Here is a 19,360-nt window from a genome sequence, read left to right as displayed (position 1 = left end):
AACATAAACATTCTTACCATATGATCATTCCATTCTTGTTATATAATCAATAACTCACAATATATCACACAGTTGTATATTCATCATGATCATTTCTTAGAACATTTACATCAATTCAGAAAAAAGAAATGCAAAAGAAAATGGAAAAAAATTCATACATATCATACTCCTTACCCCTCCCTTTTGTTGATCATTAGCATTTCAATCTACTGAATTTATTTTAACATTTGTTCCCCCTATTATTTATTTATTTTTAATCCATATGTTTTACTCATCTGTCGACAAGGTAGATAAAAGGAGGTCAGACACAAGGTTTTCACAATCACACAATCACACTGCAAAAGCTATATCATTATACAATCATAGAAGATGGCACTCTTGAAATTAAAAACAAAAAAATGAAATTAAAAAGATTGTGAAGATGATTAAGCAGGACAATGTTACAAAACTGGTGAGCACAATGCATGGAAGATATTACATTTTCAATAAATTTTAGCACTTATTAATTAAAAACAAATGAGCTGCACAAACTGTTTCCCTCCACTTCACAATATTAGCTTCTATTGCTGATTCAGGAAAGTCTAATATAAATAAGAGTTTACTATCCATACAAGGAATTTAAAGGAAAAAAGAGAAAGAATAAGTGAAAATCAAATCCTTTCAGCTGTTGAAAATACTCCTTTCTCCCCACCAAAAAAAAAAAAAAAAAACAGGAAAAATGAAATAACTCTTTAACAGAAACTAAATATAATTGAACAAGCACTACATATATGAAATTACAATTGAAGTGGACAAACAGAAGAAAGATGGTGAGTGGGAGCTAACCAAACTTGGGACATAAGTTTAAGAAAAAAGGAAAATAATTTCAGAAATAAAGATTGCATTTACAATGTCCAAGGGAGAATAGCTATGGCAGAAAGTACAGTAAGGGCCATGGAGTACAGAAATTAAAAGAGCCAAAAAAGAAAAGAAAAGAAACAATATAAAGAAATGCAAAGGACCAGAAAGTAAGTTACATATATAGAACACAGGAAAAGATATAGCAGTTACATAATGTGAGCTCCTGGGGCCAGAGGTTAGGGAAGGTGGACCTTTGAAATGTAAAAAAAGATATAAAGCTGTAACTCAAGAAAACTTTCCTGACATAAAAGAAGACTTGACTCTACATATTGAAAGGGTGCATCATCATGTACCTATAAAAAATGAATCAAACAATCAACTCCAAGAAGTTAAAAGTTGAGAAAAATGTTTACAGATGAAAAAAATCTAAAAGTCCAAGTCATTAAAAGAAAAAATAATTAGATTGATATTAGGCTTCTTTTTTAAAAATATTTTTACAATATACAACATACAAACACTAACATCCTTAACATAAAAACATTCCATACATGGTATACAATCAGTGGCTCACAATATTATCACATAGCTGTGTATTCATCACCATGATAATTTCTTAGAACATTTGCATCACTCCAACAAAAGAAATAAAAAGAAAAAAAAAACTCCTACATACCATACCCCTTACCCTTCCCTCTCATCGACTGCTAGTTTTTCAATCTACCCAATTTAACATTTCTTCTCCCTATTATTTATTTATTTTTAATCCATATTTTGTACTCATCTGTCCATACCATAGATAAAAGGAGCATCAGAGACAAGATTTTCACAATCACACAGTCACATTGCGAAAGTTATATCGTTATACAATCATCTTCAAGAAATATGGCTACTGGAACACAGCTCTACAGTTTCAGGCACTTCCCTCTAGCCTCTCTAATACATCTTAAACTTTTTTTTAAAAGGGGGTATCTATAAAATGCGTAAGAATAACCTCCAGGATAACTTCTCGACTCTGAAAGCTTTCAGTCACTGACACTTTGTCTCATTTCTCTCTTCCCTCTTTCCGTCGAGGAGGTTTTCTCAATCCCTTGATGCTGAGTGCCAGCTCATTCTAGGATTTTTGTCCCACGTTGCCAGGGAAGTCATGGAGTCATGTCTCATGTAGAAAGAGGGGGGTGGTGAGCTTTCTTGCCATGTTGGCTGAGAGAGAGAGAGATAGGCCACATATGAGCAACAGAAAAGGTTCTCTGGGGGTGACTCTTGGGCCTAATTTTAGGTAGGCTTAGTCAATCCTTTGCAGGGATAAGTTTCATATGAACAAACCTCAAGATTGAGGGAGGGCTTGGCCTATTGATTTGGTTGTCCCCACTGCTTGTGAGAGATATTAGCCTTCTTGACAGCAACAAATAGCAAGACAATAGCTGAACAGTGTTTTCAACTTGAGAATAGAAAGTAGCAAGCAAGGATTTTTACTTTCAGTCAATCTTTCAGAGATGAAGCCAATAGAAACCACTTTTCAACATACAAGAGCACAGAGGTGATTGTGCACATGAGCCCTCTGAGAAATCTATGGAAGGTCAAGTTTCTTTTTCCCAAGGCAATTGGGGAAATTTTGTCAAAGTAGATTTAAAAGTTAATAAAGGTGGAGTAAAGAAAAGAATAGTGTATATATGTTATATGTTATTAATTATTTCTAACAGAGCAGAAATAATACAAGCAAGCACAAAATAGAGTGATGTGGGAAAGGGAAAAAGAAAAACAAAATGTTTCTGATTGTATCATTGGTAATAGGTGGAAGTCAAAGTATATCATTTAAATGCTTCAAATTAAATAATAAAAGGCAAAAGGAGACTAAGAACACACGTAAAATAACTGGAATAAAAATATAAACTGTACCAAATATCAAAAGAAATTTGTAAAAGTAAATTAATTTTCAAAAAAGAGAAGCTATACCACATATGAAAATCACATAGTAAATATGACATAGTGCATAGTAAATAGAGTAAAAAATAATGACAGAACTGAGAACGATATATCATAATGAAAAATGTAAATGGGCTTAACTCAACTATTAGAAGAAAATATTTTCTAGATTGGTTAACAAAGCAAGCTTCAATTAGCCAAATGAAAATGAAAAGAGATATTACATTCGTACTGGAAATATCAATATGAGTATTATATGGTAGTATTGTATCAATGTTAATTTCCTGATTTTATGGTTGTATGGCAGTTTTATAGGAAAATGGCCTTATTTTTGGAAATATTAAGAGATAATGGAGCATCATGTAAAACTTAATCTAAAATGGTTCAGAATAATATGTATTCGTATATAAAGGAAGAAAGAATAATATGTGTGAAATATTAATTGGGAAATCTTAGAAAAGGCTATAATGGGAGGTCTTTGTACTATTCTTACAACTTCTCTGAAAGTTTGAAATAATTAGTTTTAAAAAATATATAAATATATACAGGTGTATAAAGTTATGTATCTTGTATGATAAAGCAAATAAATATATATTTATGATAGATACACTTTTTCACTCTCCACTGAAGAACACTGAAGCAATGATGTCAGTTCTGTTTCTCTGGAGAACCCTGACTATTGCGGCCAAGGAAATGTTTAATAAAAGTCACTATTTATAAAGTATAGTGTCCAGAGATTAACTGTTTGAGTATTATTTCACTTAATCCACAACACCACGAGAGGGATATTTCCACCCTTATTTGATAAATAAGAAAATGATGCAGAGAAGTTAAAAAATTGCCCCAGGTTATGATATGGGAAAGATAGGATTTGGATCCCAACGCTACACCCTTTTCATCTTTTCATCACACCCTCCCATACGAGAGATATTCCTTAGATGACTGCTGTGAATATGAAACTATACCAGGGGCCTGCACACACCAAAAAAACCACTGGGTACCCAGATGACAATTATGTCAGGATTTAACAGGAGAAAACAAAGAGGGCATCAATAACAAAAGTAACAACAAGGAAAAAGCTAGAACGATACACTGGGAGAAGGGCAGGCCATGGTGACCCACCAAGCAGAGTTCTTGCCTGCCATGCTGGAGACACGGATTCAACTCCCAGTGCCTGTCCATGCAGAAAAAGAAACATTAGGAGAAGATGAGTTCCTAGGCCTGATGAGGGGAGGTGAATCCCGGAGGGGCCAGCCTCTCCAAAAACATTAAATAGTTTCATCCCCCATCCCATATTATTGACAGCCCCTTCCAACATGAAAAAGTTAGAATGAGCATAGCCCAAATACCACTAAAGACTGGGAGAAAGATCAAAGCCACTAAAGACTGAGAGAAAGATCAAAGGAGAAGGTGGAGTTATAACAGAGAAGATAGGATTTAGCAAATGGGTATGACTGCCGAGTCATTATTTTGATATTTTAATCTCCAGTGTCTTGGAGCAGCCAGAAGGAAAAACCTAAAATTGTGAAACTGTAACTCATACCAAACTCTTAAATCTGTTCCATAGCTAATTGTTGCAGTATGCTTTGAAATGTATTGCTTTTTTGTATATATTTTCACAATAAAAAATAATAAAAATAAAAATAAACAAACATTAGGAGCTTTTGTGAATTGGCTCCTAAATACACAAAACATGGCTGTATCATAATTTCAGGGCTGTTGGCATGCTTCCATTTTATATCTTCTTTGGGTCTTCTCTGGTTGTCTACCTATCTTCAGTTCTATCCCCTGTAACTCTGTAGTCCCTTTTCTCTGGTTCAAATCTCGTCCACTTATAACTACCCTCCCAAACTTTTCCATTCTATTCTGAACCAATCTCTCTCTCTCAATCTCTCTCTCTCATTTAAACCAGGGGAAAGCAACTGTCAGCCACATTGGGTTTTCAAAGATTTCCCCATATCCTGGCCTCTCTTCTAAGGACACTGTTTCTCCTTTTGCCCTCTCCTCATTCCACATTCCACCCTTTCACAGAGTCAAATGGTGGAGTCACTCTCCCAAACTGCTTCCAGATGGTTAACTGTTCCCACACACCCCAAACACTCTTAAATCTCCAGCTGCCTTGTTGACTACTACCAACTACAGGCTTCCTGGTTACAGCCCATCATCCTGGAGAATTCTAAGGATCAGATAATATAATCTGTATAAAATTTTTAGCACAATACCTGGTACATAGTAATGGTTCAATCCTTATTCACTGTTATTATTAGCTTTAGAGTTCAACTCACAGTCTTTCTTTCCCAACTTCTGCCATCATGGTAGGTGATGTTATTGTGAAAATTGATGATTCATCCCTACATAAGCCTTAGAAACTCAGGTTGAACCATTCAGTGGCCTTTCCCTCATCTCTATATTGAATGTACACTCACATGCCCTTGGAAATTTTCTGTATTATACATAATTGGTTCATGCCTGCTCTCTAAATTCAGCTTCTGTCTGAGGATGAGGAGTGTGTTCTTTCTAATGCATTAATCTGATGGTGTTACTAAGCAGTTTAAAAAGCCTCCATGATTCCTTCTCACTGACCAGATAAATATCAATGCCCTTAGCTTGTCATTAGTAATTTCATAATCTTGGCTCAATTTACTCTTTTTCTCTCACCTCATGTCATAGATACTACACCCTCTAAGCTGAAAACTCTCAGTTCAAGCTGTGTTGTGCTAGCTCTCCAAAGATATCTCATTTTCTTTTCCTTCCAAGTGTTTTGTTTGCAAACACTGATCCTCGGCTTGGCAGTGGAAGTATCGGGGAAGAGGAGAGGTCCTTCTTCTTTCTAGACCAGATTCTTCTACCCCTCAGTTTATTTAGAGGAATTCTCCTTCAGTGTAACTTTCCAGACCTCTTCTTCACTTCCCACCTCTAGATCCTGTTTTGTCTCTATACTATAAACTATAGAAGGGTGACTGTACCAGACATGTCCAGCCACCCAGTGTTCATGGGGTCATAGATCCTATACTGTGCTATAATTTGTCACACCCCTCTATAAGGTTGTAAGTTTTTTGAGGACAGTAGCTGGTTTCATTGGCAGTTTTCTTCTTCTTCTTCTTCTTTTTTTTTTTTTTAACATATCTAGTCCCTGAAATAAGGTTCACATGTTAAAACCTTCTCCTGGGATAAATTCACATAACCTCTTCATAGACAGAAGATAATTCCTACCCAAGAGCTCTTTTAATTTCTTTCAAATTTAAATTAGAGGGCTATATAGGTGGGGCTTATGCATAAATACTTCCAAAGGGTACTTAATGAAGATCCCTGAATTTATGCTGATATTTCTACCCCTTTGCTTTCTTTTGCCTCTTAACATCTACCTGGAAAGGGTAAGTAAGAATTTGGTTTTTTGCAATATGTTTAAGATACTTTTAGCAATTGCTATGTATTTTACACACCAAACAAAAGGTACTGCATTTTATTTTTTGCCAGCAAAAAAGTGAAATTAGTTTGGTGGTTTTTTTAGATTAGCTTGCTTTTAAGTCAAATGAATTTGATAAGGCATAAATATTTTAAAAATAGATTTCCTTGTAGGCTATTTTATTTGTTAGATAATTTTCTAATGAAATCTTATTTATTCTTTAAATGTGAAAGATAGCAGCTTACTTTTCATCAAAACATACTCAAAACAAAAATGTTTTCAAAATTAACTTCTGTATTATCTTTACACAAACCTGAAAGTGGAGCAAAGTTCATTTTTTCTTCTTAGAGGTAGTCAGCTTTGAATAGAAATGTGCTAAGAATTTTGCACTTGAGAAATGGTAAGAATTTTGACAATTGAAACAATTTTCCTATGATTGGAATACATACCTTTGAAAATATTTGAAAATTCTCTACCTACCGTGGTTATATAATGCTATGTGATTTTTTTAAGATTATACACAGTCCTAACAAATGAATACTTTAGTAGAGTTCCACGGAAGGGGGTTATTCCGGAAGGATAAACTGTTTTGAGTTAGCTTTCTAGGTTAATATCGGTTACTCACAGAATTGTACTTAGTTTGTTATTCTTAAAAGAAATACCACCTGGTTTTTATCTAAGAAAAGAGACACTAAATTAACCTATCCATCATTCATTCACATGAGTGTTTTAAAAGAGGGAGGATGTTTGCCTTAAGTATTTTTATTTTTAAAGTTTAATAAAAATGTTAGCTCAAGTTATTGTGAATAGTCTTTAAAAAAAAGGCATTTAATGGAAATGTGTCATGAGTTAACAGTCCAAGTATTTACTGCTTTCTGTTATAGTATTTCAACTCTTTGTGTTTGTATTTTCTTCTTTCTAAAACTTAGCTTGCTTGTCATGCCCTACTTAACAGGTCTCCTAATAATTCTTTCCCTCTTCTGTCTCCCCTCCTCTCTCACATTTGAATAGCAGTTAACTGAATAAGCTCCAACCTTTATACCAATTGTTCTCACACTCAGCCTAAATACCTAACCAGTGCTTCAGACACAACAGTCTTTATCATAGAGCTCAGGCTCCCACTTTGGCTATTCCTATTTTACTCATTTGATCATAGCATTCAGAATATTCTCTCTTGCTCTCACTTTAGTTGCTTTACCAATGTATAATTTTAAAAAAATATAATGCACTGATTTTAGATGTACGGTTTAATGAGTTTTGCCAAATATATAGAGCTGCGTAATTAATGTCCAAATTATAATAGAAAATACATCCCTCACACCCAAAAGTTGTGTTGTGGCCCCTTGAAGTCAACCCACCCCACCCCACCCACCACCCACCCCTGGAATCTATTGATCTGCTTCTGTCACTTGCCTTTCCCTTTTCTAGAATTTTATATGAATGGAATCCTGCAGTATGTAACTTTATGTGCAGGACCAAAAGTAGGAGTAGGAGAGTGCTTTTGTGTTTGACTTCTCTCATTAGCATAAAGCTTTTGAGATAGTTCTGCATTGTTGCTTGAATCTGTAGTTTCAGATTAGTCCTTGAATATTACAAAATCCATTGAACAGCTGTGCTACAATCTATTTATCCATTCAGCTATTGATAGACATAAGGCTGTTTCCAGTTTTTGGTTGTTGTGAATAAATAAAAACACTTATATACCTTTGAAGATCTGTTATACAAGGTTTGTGTGGACATGGGTATTTATTTCTCTTGGTTAAATACTTAAGAGCCGGACTGCCAAGTTGTATGGTTAGCATTTAACTTTATAAAAAGACTGCCAAAATGTTTTTCCAAAATGGCTGTATCATTTTGTATTCCTACCAGGAATGTATGAGAATTAGAGTTACTTTGTATTTTTACCAACAGTTGATGTAGAGGTCCTTAATTTTAGCATTTAGTGGGTATTTAGTGGTTTCTCATTATTTTAAATTTATTTATTAATGACTAATGGTAATGAGCAATCATATTTCCATGTGCTAATTTACTGTCTGTACATATCATTTTAGTGAGATGTGCTTTGTTTTGGTTTTATTCAAGTTTCTTTTATTTGAGGTTTTTGAGCTTCTTCAATCTGTCGGTTTATAGTTTCCATTCCATTTGGTAAATATTCAGCCATTATTTCTTACCCACCCCAACCCCCCCTTAACTGAGACTATAATTATATGTCTGATGATTATTAGGCAAAGTTATGTTGCTGCTCTATTCATTTTATCATTTGTAAATACAATATTTTATTTTTACTTCACTAGTGTATAAAGACCAAAGTGCTTTTCAATACCATTAACATTCAATGCAAGTTATTCAAATACATAATTGCTTGCTTACCTGACTAAACAAAACAATGCATTTTAATAAAAGATAGAAGAAAGATAGAATTCACTAATTTATAATCTGACTTAAACTGACTCTAAGTTTAATAGAAATAAACTGCTTTAAAGAGGAAAAGTTTAGGCAAATACATGTATGCTCTTTGATTTAGTAAATTCTATCTCTTTAAATTTCCTTTAAACAGGATTTGTTTTGGACAACAGTGCTGTTCAGTGTTTAAAAATCTTATAGTTTCAAAAACATTTATTTGTTTATTGAATCTTTGCAGTTCTTAAAAATATAGAGTATGTCCATTAGGAAAACATGGAATCAGTTGTGCCAGTTTAAGACCAAGCCAAATTCAACCCCTCTAACGAGCAACATTGTATCATTAAATAACATTATGGGTACAAATGGATCTTTGTGGCAGAAATACTCCAATATTTCAAAGATTCTGCAGCTAGGGGAAAACATATTGCAAATAAAGAAAAAGTACTTAAAGAGTTTTTTCAAAAAGTCTGTAGTATTGCAAATTTTCTTTAAAACAGTAAGCAAAGCACCAGTTCTCTCTTTATCAGAATATCTTATTAAAAAAGATAATTATTTCAAGAAATATTATACCTTTTATTTCTTCCATTCTTCATATTAGAGGTTTTACATTTCTCAGTGTATTAGTCATACAAGAGACACAAGGGTAAGGAATGAAGTCTAATTTGGAGGGTGTAGTTAGATGCAGTTGTCAACTTGACCAGGTGAAGGAAGGCACTTAGTTCTGTTGCTGTGGACATGAGCCAATGGTACGTGAACCTCATCTGTTGCTCATTACATCTGCAGTCAGCTAGGAGGCATGCCTGCTGCAATGAATGATGTTTGATTTATTTGGCTGGTGCTTAAATGAGAGAGCTCAACGTAGCACAGCCCAAGCAGCTCAGCATACCTCATCTCAGCACTCGCAGCTCAGCCCAGGCCTTTGGAGATACAGAAAGGAATCACCCTGGGGAAAGTTGTTGGAACCCAGAGGCCTGGAGAGAAGGCCAGCAGAGACCACCCTGTGCCTTCCCACATAAGAAAGAACCTCAGTTGAAAGTTAGCTGCCTTTCCTCTGAAGAACTGATGAAATAAATCCCCTTTTATTAAAAGCCAATCCATCTCTGGTGTGTTGCATTCCAGCCGCTAGCAAACTAGAACAGAGAGAAATATGTAGTTTATTCATTTTTAAAAAAATTTTTTTTCTTCTGAGTTTTCATTTTGGAGCATTTCAATTACTCTGTCTTCAATTTCACAAATCATTTTTCTGCAACATGCCAACTGCTGCTAATCCCATCAAGTGCATTTTTCATCTCAGCTACATTTTTCTGGGAATTTAACTTAGAGTTTTTTTACATCTCCCATTTCTCCTCATCATGGTCATGCTTTACTTTAAACTTTTTGATCATATTTAGCTTATTTTTAATAGCCATTTTAATGTCTATTTCTGCTAATTCTATTAGCTGTGTCATTTTGGGATCCGTGTCTATTCATTTATTTTCTCCAATTGTTGGGTCATATTTTGCTGCCTCTTAGATGCCTGATAATTTTTGGTTGGATATTGAATGTTATAAATTTTATATTGTTGGGTGTTGGACTTCTTAGGGCTTGAATTCTTCAACTGTAAAATAAAGATAATGGTATCTCCCAGTAGTTATGTCAATTAAATGTAATAAGAACTACAGCACACTGAATACCATCATCATAAATTAAAACATCTTAAAGGGAAGTACCTGAAACTGTAAAACTGTGTTCCAGTAGCCATGTTTCTTTTTATATTATTTTTTAAATTTTTATTGATAAAACCAAACATACAAACACAAGCATTCTTAACATATGAACATGCCATACTTGGTGTACAATCAATAGCTCACAAGATCATCACACAGCCATAAACTCATCACCGTGATCATCTCCCAGAACACTTGTATCACTCCAGAAAAAGAAACAAAAAGAAAAAAGAAGACTCATACATACCACATCCCCCCTCCCCCTCACCGACCACTTGCACCTCCCTCCACCTAATTCATCCCATCACTTGTTCCTCCTATTATTTATCCACTCCCAGTCCACACTTTTCACTCATCCATCCACACTGCAGACAAAAGGAGCATCAGAACAAAGCCTTCACAATCACACTGTCACACCGCGAAAGCTACACCACTACACAATCATCCTAAAGAAACATGGCCACTGGAACACAACTCTACAGTTTCAGACACTTTCCTCTAGCCTCTCTAATACACCTTAAACTAAAAAGGGGATATTATATATAATGCTTTAACCTCCAGGATAACCTCTCGACTTTGTCTGAAATCTCCCAGCCACTGACTGACACTCTACCTTGTTTCATTTCTCTCTTCCCCCTCTGGGTGCAGAAGGTTTTCTCGATCCCTTGATACCAAGTCCCAACTCATCGCAGGATTTCTGTTCCAATTACCAGGGAGATTTACACCCCTGGGAGTCATGTCCCACGTAGAGAGGGGGAGGGTAGCCATGTTTCTTGAAGATGATTGTATAATGATATAGCTTTTATGATGTGACTGTATGATGTGTGAAAACCTTGTGTCTGATGTTCCTTTTATCTAAGATATGTACAGATGAGTAAAAAATATGGATAAAAAATAAATAAATAATAGGGGGAACAAAGGTTAAAATAAGTTGAGTAAATTGAAATACTAGTGGTCAATGAGAGGGAAGAGTAAGGAGTATGGTATGTATGAGTTTTTTCTTTTTTTCTTTCTTTTTCTGGAGAGATGCAAATGTTCAAAAAATTATCATGGTGATGAATATACAACTCTGTGATGATATTGTGAGCCGTTGATTGTATACCATGTAGAAAATGTTTGTATGTTTGCCTGTTAAAGTTTGACAGTAAAAATATTTAAAAAAATAAAGTTAATTAAAGCATCAGATTCCTTGAATATATAAGAAATCAGACAACTTTTAGTGTAGGGAAACCAAAACAAACATGGAACCATTGCCAAAAATGTTAATGAAATATTGGGTACTGGTAATAGATGAAATACTCTAACATAACACCCAATTTCCTAGCTTAGATGTTTGAGTAACAAGTAGAATATACCTGTTGTTCTAGTTTGCTAGCTGCCAGAATGCAATATACCAGAAACGGAATGGCTTTTAAAAAAGGGAATTTAATAAATTGCTAGTTTACAGTTCTAAGGCTGAGAAAATGTCCCAATTAAAGCAAGTCTATAGAAATGTCCAATCAAAGGCATCCAGGGAGAGATACCTTGGTTCAAGAAGGCCGATGAAGTTCAGGGTCTCTCTCTCTCAAATGAGAAGGCACATAGTGAACACAGTCACGGTCTCTCTCTCAGCTGGAAGGGCACATGGCGAGCATAGCGTCTTCTGTTAGCTGTCTCTCCTGGCTTCCTGTTTCATGAAGCTCCCCAGGAGGTGTTTTCCTTCTTCATCTCCAAAGCGCTGGCTAGCGACTCTCTGCTTCATAATGCTGCAGCATTCTCAGCTCTCTCTGAATCTCCTTCATTCTTCAAAATGTTTCCTCTTTTATAGGACTCCAGAAACTTATCAAGACCCACCCAAATGCGTGGAGACATGTTGTCACCTAATCCAGCTTAACAACCACTCTTGATTAAATCACATCTCCAGGAAGATGATCTGATTACAGTTTCAAACATACAGTATTGAGTAGGGATTATTCTGCCTCTAAAAAATGGGATTTTGATTAAAACATGGTTTTTCTAGGGTCCATACATCCTTTCAAACCAGCACACCTGTGGACTGAAAACCTGGACTTTTTGCTCCACCTCATTTATCTCCTCCATTTTAGTGGATTAAAAATATGATTCACAAAAATGCAAAATAAAATAATTATATTTTTATATACTAGAAATAAACATGTAGACACTAAAATTTAAAATACAATACCATTTACAATCACTCCCCCCAAAAAGAAATTTTTAGTTGTAAATCTAACAAAACATGTACAATACTTGTATGTCAAAAACTAAGCAACACTGGTGAAAGAAATCAAAGACCTAAATAAATAAAGAGACATATCACGTTGGATTGCAATACTTGATATAGTAAAGATGTCAATACTTCCTAAATTGATATACAGTTTTATGTCTTTCCTATCACAGTGCTAGAAAAATGTATAATAAATAGATAAGGTTATTCTAAAAATTTTATTAGAATATAAACAATTTTTTGAAAAGAGAAGAATAAATTGGGAGGAATCAGTCTGTCTGATTTCAGGGCTTCTTACATAGCTACAGTAATCAAGACTGTATAATACTGACAAAATATTAGTTAAATATATTAATGAAACAAAATAGAGGGCCCAGGGCGGGCCGCGGTGGCTCAGCGGGCAAAGTGCTTGCCTGCTATGCCGGAGGACCTCGGTTCGATTCCCGGCCCCAGCCCATGTAACAAAAACGGAGAAACAGAATACAATAAAACAAGAAAATGTTTAAAGATGTTTCCCTTTCTTCCTTCCTTCCTTCCTTCTATCCTTCCTTCCTTCTCTCTGTCTTTCCTTTAAAAAAAAAAAAAAAAAAAATAGAGGGCCCAGAAATAGGCTTAACTATAACTATTTTTTACAAAGGTGTGGTTATCTATATACTGGTGGGGGGTGTTTGGGAAGCAAGTGGATAGAGAAGAGGATTGGGAGAGAGATTATGACTGTAGGCTATACTCTTGTATTTCTTGATTTTTTTCAATAATGCAAATAATACCTATTCAAAAATTAAATTAAAACGAATACTTTTACTTAATCTAAGCCTAGGAAATGAGGACAAAGATAATTGTTAGATAATTTTGGTGGGTGCATTAAATGGCTAATATGAAAAGACTTTGTACATTGCATATTCAATGTTAATTCTGTTAAACATGTATCAGGATCAGTTTAGAAGCACTCAAAAAATATAGTAATCTTATAATTAAAAAAAAAAAAGAATAGTGCTCCATCTGAAATGTGATCAGAGCACTACATTAACACATTTTCAACAATGTTATTTTTATCAGTGAAGTACATGCCATAGAAACCATATCATTGTGGTTATGTGCAGTTAGCACTGTGGGCATTTTTCTTGTTCTTTGATAGTCATTTATCCTCTGGAGTGACTGTTTAGGAGGAAACGCTAATGCCCTCTGAATGGAGCTATAGATGGCCAAATCAATGAGCTAGATATAGGAAACCTCAATTAGCCTAGTAATTTAGTATCATATAACCAAACAAGGTTGTTTGAATTCAAACTTTTCTCTTGTTTGGTCCAAAATCTTGAAAAACAAATTATAAGACACAAACTCTATATCCTGGGAGGAACCACAAATGTTCAGGCATGGTATTTTCACATTAAAAAGTTAGCTAAAATACTTTTGTTCAAGAATGCCTGAAACAGTGGGATATGTAAAGCATATGGTCTCTAGGCTAGCACCATTCAATCAATATATGATGCAAATCACATACGTAATTTAAAGTTTTTTTGTAGTCACATTACTCATTATATCCTAAATGTGTAATCAATATAAAAAAATTTTAATGATTATTTTACATTCTTCAGGTTGTCTTCAAAATCCAGCGTGTTTTTATGCTTAAAGCACCTCTAATTCAGGCTTAAAATTTTCATCAAAATACATGAGCTCTAAGATTTCATAAAATTTACAGTTGAAGCACAAATTTATTTATATTTACAAACAAAAGTTTTTCAATAATAATTGCTTTTTTTTTTCTTTTTTTTGCATGGGCAGGCACTAAGAATCGAACCCCGGTCTCCAGCATGGCAGGTGAGGACTCTGCCTGCTGAGACACCTTACCTTGCCCCAGAATTGCTTTTTAATTAAAATTGAGTAAAATTAGAAATTCATTTTCACAGTCCTATTAGTCACTATTCTCTTATTTTTAACCCTTCAGCTACAAGGTAAATATTTTAACAGGAGTCAAAAAAGCCACATGTGTACAGTCTACTAACTCATGATCTTGCTTCTTTTCCTTTCAAATCATCATCTTCTAGATAAGCAGTATCATTAAACAGATAAAATATTAGAAGCAAAACAAAATATTAGAAGCACAGTATAGTATGTCTCTCTGAGTTCTAAGATAAGATATTGGTTATAATGACATTATTACACAAGAAATGTGTTACAATGTTTTAAAGGCTGAGTTCCACTGAAAGAAAGGTCAGCAAAGCCCATGTTGGTAAGTCTTGCTGTTTTAGGAATTTAGCTAAATAATTTGTTTTAGTGAAATTCTTTAAATAGTAATATGACTTCGGCTATTTAGTTCATTAATTTGCATCCTCTTCTTCCAAAATGGACTTGAGGCAACTTACCAAAATGCATTGTCATGATTTTTAGTCATTTTAATTTAATTATCTGTTGGTGTCACTTTGCCTTATTTCATCCTTTTGCGGCGTTCATGTTTTTCTTAGTGGTTTGTATGAATTATTTACCTAATAAGAATACAATCATTTTTTACAAATAGCATTCCCTACTTTATCATGCGCTTTCTAACTTTGTTCACTCTCGTTCTGATGTGTATAAATTAAAAGTCTCAGGCATGGCAGGTGAGAATTCTGCCACCGAGCCACCGTCGCACCGCCCTACAGTTTAATTTTTTTTTAACTTTTTTTATTAATTAAAAAAATTAACAAACAAAACATTAAGATATCATTCCATTCTACATATACAATCAGTAATTCTTAATATCATCACATAGTTGCATATTCATCATTTCTTCGAACATTTGCATCAATTTAGAAAAAGAAATAAAAAGACAACAGAAAAGGAAATAAAACGATAACGGAGAAAAAAAGATTATACATACCATACCCCTTACCCCTCGCTTTCATTTACCACTAGCATTTCAAACTAAATTTATTTTAAGTTTAATTTTTATATGAGCAAACTCTTTGGTTCCCCAGTGGCCCCAAACAAAGGGAAACCTTTTTTTTTCCCTAAGTTCTTGGTATATTCTGATTAGCTTTCACCTGAAGGAAAGATATAACATGCAAAGGCAGTAATAAATATATGCCCTGTCTATATCACTATGTGATCTAGATTTTCTATGTTTAAAAATAACTGAATAGTATTCCATTGTATGGCTGCACATTTGCTAAAAACAAATTTGCCACTAGTATAAATAAATCAGTATACCATGAATCTCTTTGATTCATAGATTCTCTATGAATCTCTTTGTTTTGGGTGCATGGGCCAGGAATCGAACCAGGGTCTTCCACATGGCAGGTAGGTGAGCATTCTACCACTGAACCCCGGTGCATCCTGAATCACATATTTCTATAACAGGGAATATAATGTTTTATATTGTTGATTATATAAAGTACTGTCTTATTATTTGAATTTCCCTGATAATGAGAGATTGTGCATTCTTCCATATATGTATGCATGATTTCCATTTTCCCATCCAAATTGAGCTTTCATATTTTTTGCCCATTTTTCTATTGGATTATTTGTTGTTCTGTTTAGAGTCTAAGTATTAATCTTTACTCTCTTGTAACAAATGTTTTCTTCTAGGTTGTTAACTTGTTTTTTTAACTTCATGGTGTCTTTAGAAGGTGATGCTTTTAAATTTTATATAAGCAAATCTTTTGGTATCTGCTTTGTCTGTCTTTTATTCTATACTTCTACAGTTTTGACATTTACATTTGGACATTTAGCCCATCTGCAAGTCTTATTAGAATAGTGTGAGATGGGCATCAAAATAGACACCCAAACCTCAGCACCAGATGTGGAATAATTTCTCCACACCTTATCATATACTAAATTCACAATTATATTGTTTCTTGAAGCACCAATTTTGTTTCCTCATCTACTAGAGTATTCCTATTCCTATTCCATTTTAAGGCATCTGAGGCTCAGAAAATGGAATCAAGCAGCTAAAGACAGGTTTGATAAACTGGGCTACGTAAGACAAAGCATGGCTTTCACATCTACCTGCTCCCTGAATATGCAATGCCTGCACACTAACCTTAGATCGTGTTCTCTTCCCTTTGCAATTTCAAGTCTGTCTCATCCAAATAGCATAATATCAAAAGCTGACGTGGAATAGAAACAGTCCCTTATTGTTTGAATGAAGTATTTGACACTAAAGTGTGAATGTGTCTTCTCCAAGAGAGCTAATGAGAGCTTTTTTTAATTTCAGATGAATGCTTAATTGCTATGCTATTAGGTGGAAATTATAGAAAACTGGGGTCCTTAATCTAATCCAACCCATGAATCAATCCATGAGAAACATTGAAATTAGGTACAAAAATTGTGTGCATGTGCATTGTCTTGAAAAGTCCTTTACAGTTTATGAAATAATGAAGTGGTATCCCTGCCCCCAAGAAAAGGTTTAAAATCTGAACTTCAACAGAATATAATTTCTTCTTGCCTTTCTCATAAAAATCTGTATACCAAATATTTCACACTCATGTTCTATGCAATGGGCTTATTTTTAAAAATTATATAGGCAAAGAATGAGTGAATAGCAAAATAGTCATTTTAGGAATGTAGGAACTGCAGTGACATTTTATAATAGAAAGCAATGATTAAACAAGCCTTCAAATAAGTTGTAGCTTTTTTTGTTAAGAGAAGGAGTGAGGTTTTATAAAATGCTCAATGCTAAGCACTACAAAAGCATCAAGATGTCAGTTGTTGCCCGATAAATACTAATTTATTGATAGGATATGTGGAGAAACTATTTCTCTAATTGGATTGAAACCAGGTGGTATTCTTCTAATTTGTGGACATTCCCAAATTAAATCCAGATCCTCCTTATTTACAGATTAAGATATTACAGGCTCAGACTTTGTTCACTTAATGAGTCATTCTGCATTTCAATATTGGGGAGTATCCAGGGTTTATGAAATCTAACACCAAAGAAGCATGTGACTTGTTTGAAGAAACACTGACATAAACTAGATATGGTGAAAAAACTGCAGAAAATTTTGTCATTGATACACTAAATAATCTACAGGCCATAAAAGGGCCCTGTGAGATCAAAATAAAGAATAATGTTCAGTTTTGTCATTGATCCATTAAAAGTTGTCCTGTGATAAGCTCTTGTTTAAGGGTCTGTGCTAGGCTCACTTTCCAGAGAGTTCAGAAATGTACTGGAGATGCAAAATAGGCCTATGTACAATAACTAGATTACTGTAATGTTCTGGGCTCATCCCTGGAGTCATCTCCTATGCCACCAAGGAGACTTTCACCCTTAGATGTCATGTCCCACGTAGGGGGGAGGGCAATGATTTCACTTACAGAGATGGGCTTAGAGAGAGTGAGGCAATATCTGAGCTACAACAAAAGAGGTCTTCCAGAAGTAACTTGTAGGCAGACTTATAAGTAGGGTAAACTTCTCTGCTACCTACATAAGCTTCACAAGTGTAAACATCAAGATCAAGGGCTTGGCCTATTGATTAAGGTGTCCCTAATGTTTGATACAGTATCATGGGATTCCCTGATGGTAAAGTTTAATAGTTCCATAATTTTTTTCCTCAAGGGACTTTGTCAATACTTTGTGATTATCTGTTTAACATATTCTAAGATATGTCTAGGCATTATATTAAGCCATACAGGATTAAAGGCCCTTATTGTATTCTGGGCTCCTTGTGTTTCAGTTGTTCAAATGAGCTAAACAGATAGGTTGAGTTAGATTATGTGCTACAGAAAATTTAGGTTTCAGGTAAAAAAAAACCTTTCTTCCTTTGGTCTCAAAGAGTAGGTGCGGTTCTAAAATAAGAGAACATCTTCCTTACCCCTGTGTTCTGGATTATCTCAATCCCGACATGACTGGCTTTGTTCTTATCTCTAAATACCAGGTTATAGATAAAAAACAGCCTCTCAAAATCCAGAAATAATAATCACCACTCTGGACTAAATATATCTCCTGTAAGAGTCCCTGTTTTCTTTTTTTTTTTTTCTAAATGCAAAATACATTCATTCCAAAACAATATCAGAAAACCTTAAACTTTTGGTAGCAATACAAATGATGTACAAAATTAGAGACAGTATAAAATCTCATCAAGTCAGTTACAGGCATGGTCTGTCCTAAGGCAAAATTTTCTCCATTTGCTCTGGACCTTTGAAAACTCATAACAAGTTATTTGCTCCCAACATACAAAGGTGGAACATTCCTAGGATACATATACATATTTTCATAGGGAGGAAGGAACACAGGGGTCACTGGACCCATACAGTTTCAAAAACCTGCACGGCAAAGTCCATTAGATTTCAAAGTCTGAGAGTCATTTATCCTCAGGGCTTTAGAAAGCGGCAGTCCCACCCTTTCCAAAGGTCTATACAGAGGCCTGTCTCTCTCTGAATACAACCTTGGGGGACATTGGAGAGATCACCTTTTTCTCAGCTCCACCCTCTCCAAGCATTGGGGCCACACCTGGGCTCTCTGCCTTCTCCTGGGCACATTTTCAACCCCTCCATGTGGTGGCAGCCAGGCTCCCCACAAACCCCAAGGAATGTGCTTCACCCTCTCCAAGACCTGAGGTGGCATGACTCTTCCACTGCAATGAGGTGGAAGGCCCATCCTCTGCCTTTTAGGCAAACTCACCCTCTCCAGGGCTTGGGTGGGTCTGCTCTCCTGGCCCAAGGCTTCTTGACTTCAGACTTCAGCCTCCATGGTTTTGCCTCTGAAGTTATTTTTCCTCCAATGTGTCCCTTCTCTGAACTCCCCAGTCCAGTCTGGCAGTGGCTCTGTTTATACAGGTCCCACAGCACTCTTGTTGGCTTTCTATGCAGTAGCATTGGATTATGACCATCAGACATAAGGAGTCACCACCAATCCTTCCTGGATAACTCCATGTCCAATCC

The 19,360-nt window shown here is 35.0% G+C and overlaps 1 protein-coding gene across 1 annotated transcript in view; it reads right to left on the bottom strand.

The window, feature by feature from the left end:
- Window positions 1-739: 739 nt before the first annotated feature.
- Window positions 740-19,360, bottom strand: part of LOC143688621 (uncharacterized) — a 35,281-nt gene continuing 16,660 nt past the window's right edge. The window contains exon 2 of the mRNA XM_077166752.1: window positions 740-2,040. Coding sequence (XP_077022867.1) covers window positions 1,921-2,040 — 120 coding nt within the window. The 3' untranslated portion in view covers window positions 740-1,920. The remainder of the gene's footprint in view (window positions 2,041-19,360) is intronic.

The sequence above is a fragment of the Tamandua tetradactyla genome, chromosome 6 (genome assembly GCF_023851605.1).
Source record: "Tamandua tetradactyla isolate mTamTet1 chromosome 6, mTamTet1.pri, whole genome shotgun sequence".
Lineage (NCBI taxonomy): Eukaryota > Metazoa > Chordata > Mammalia > Pilosa > Myrmecophagidae > Tamandua > Tamandua tetradactyla.
This window is presented reverse-complemented; position numbering and strand designations above follow the sequence as displayed.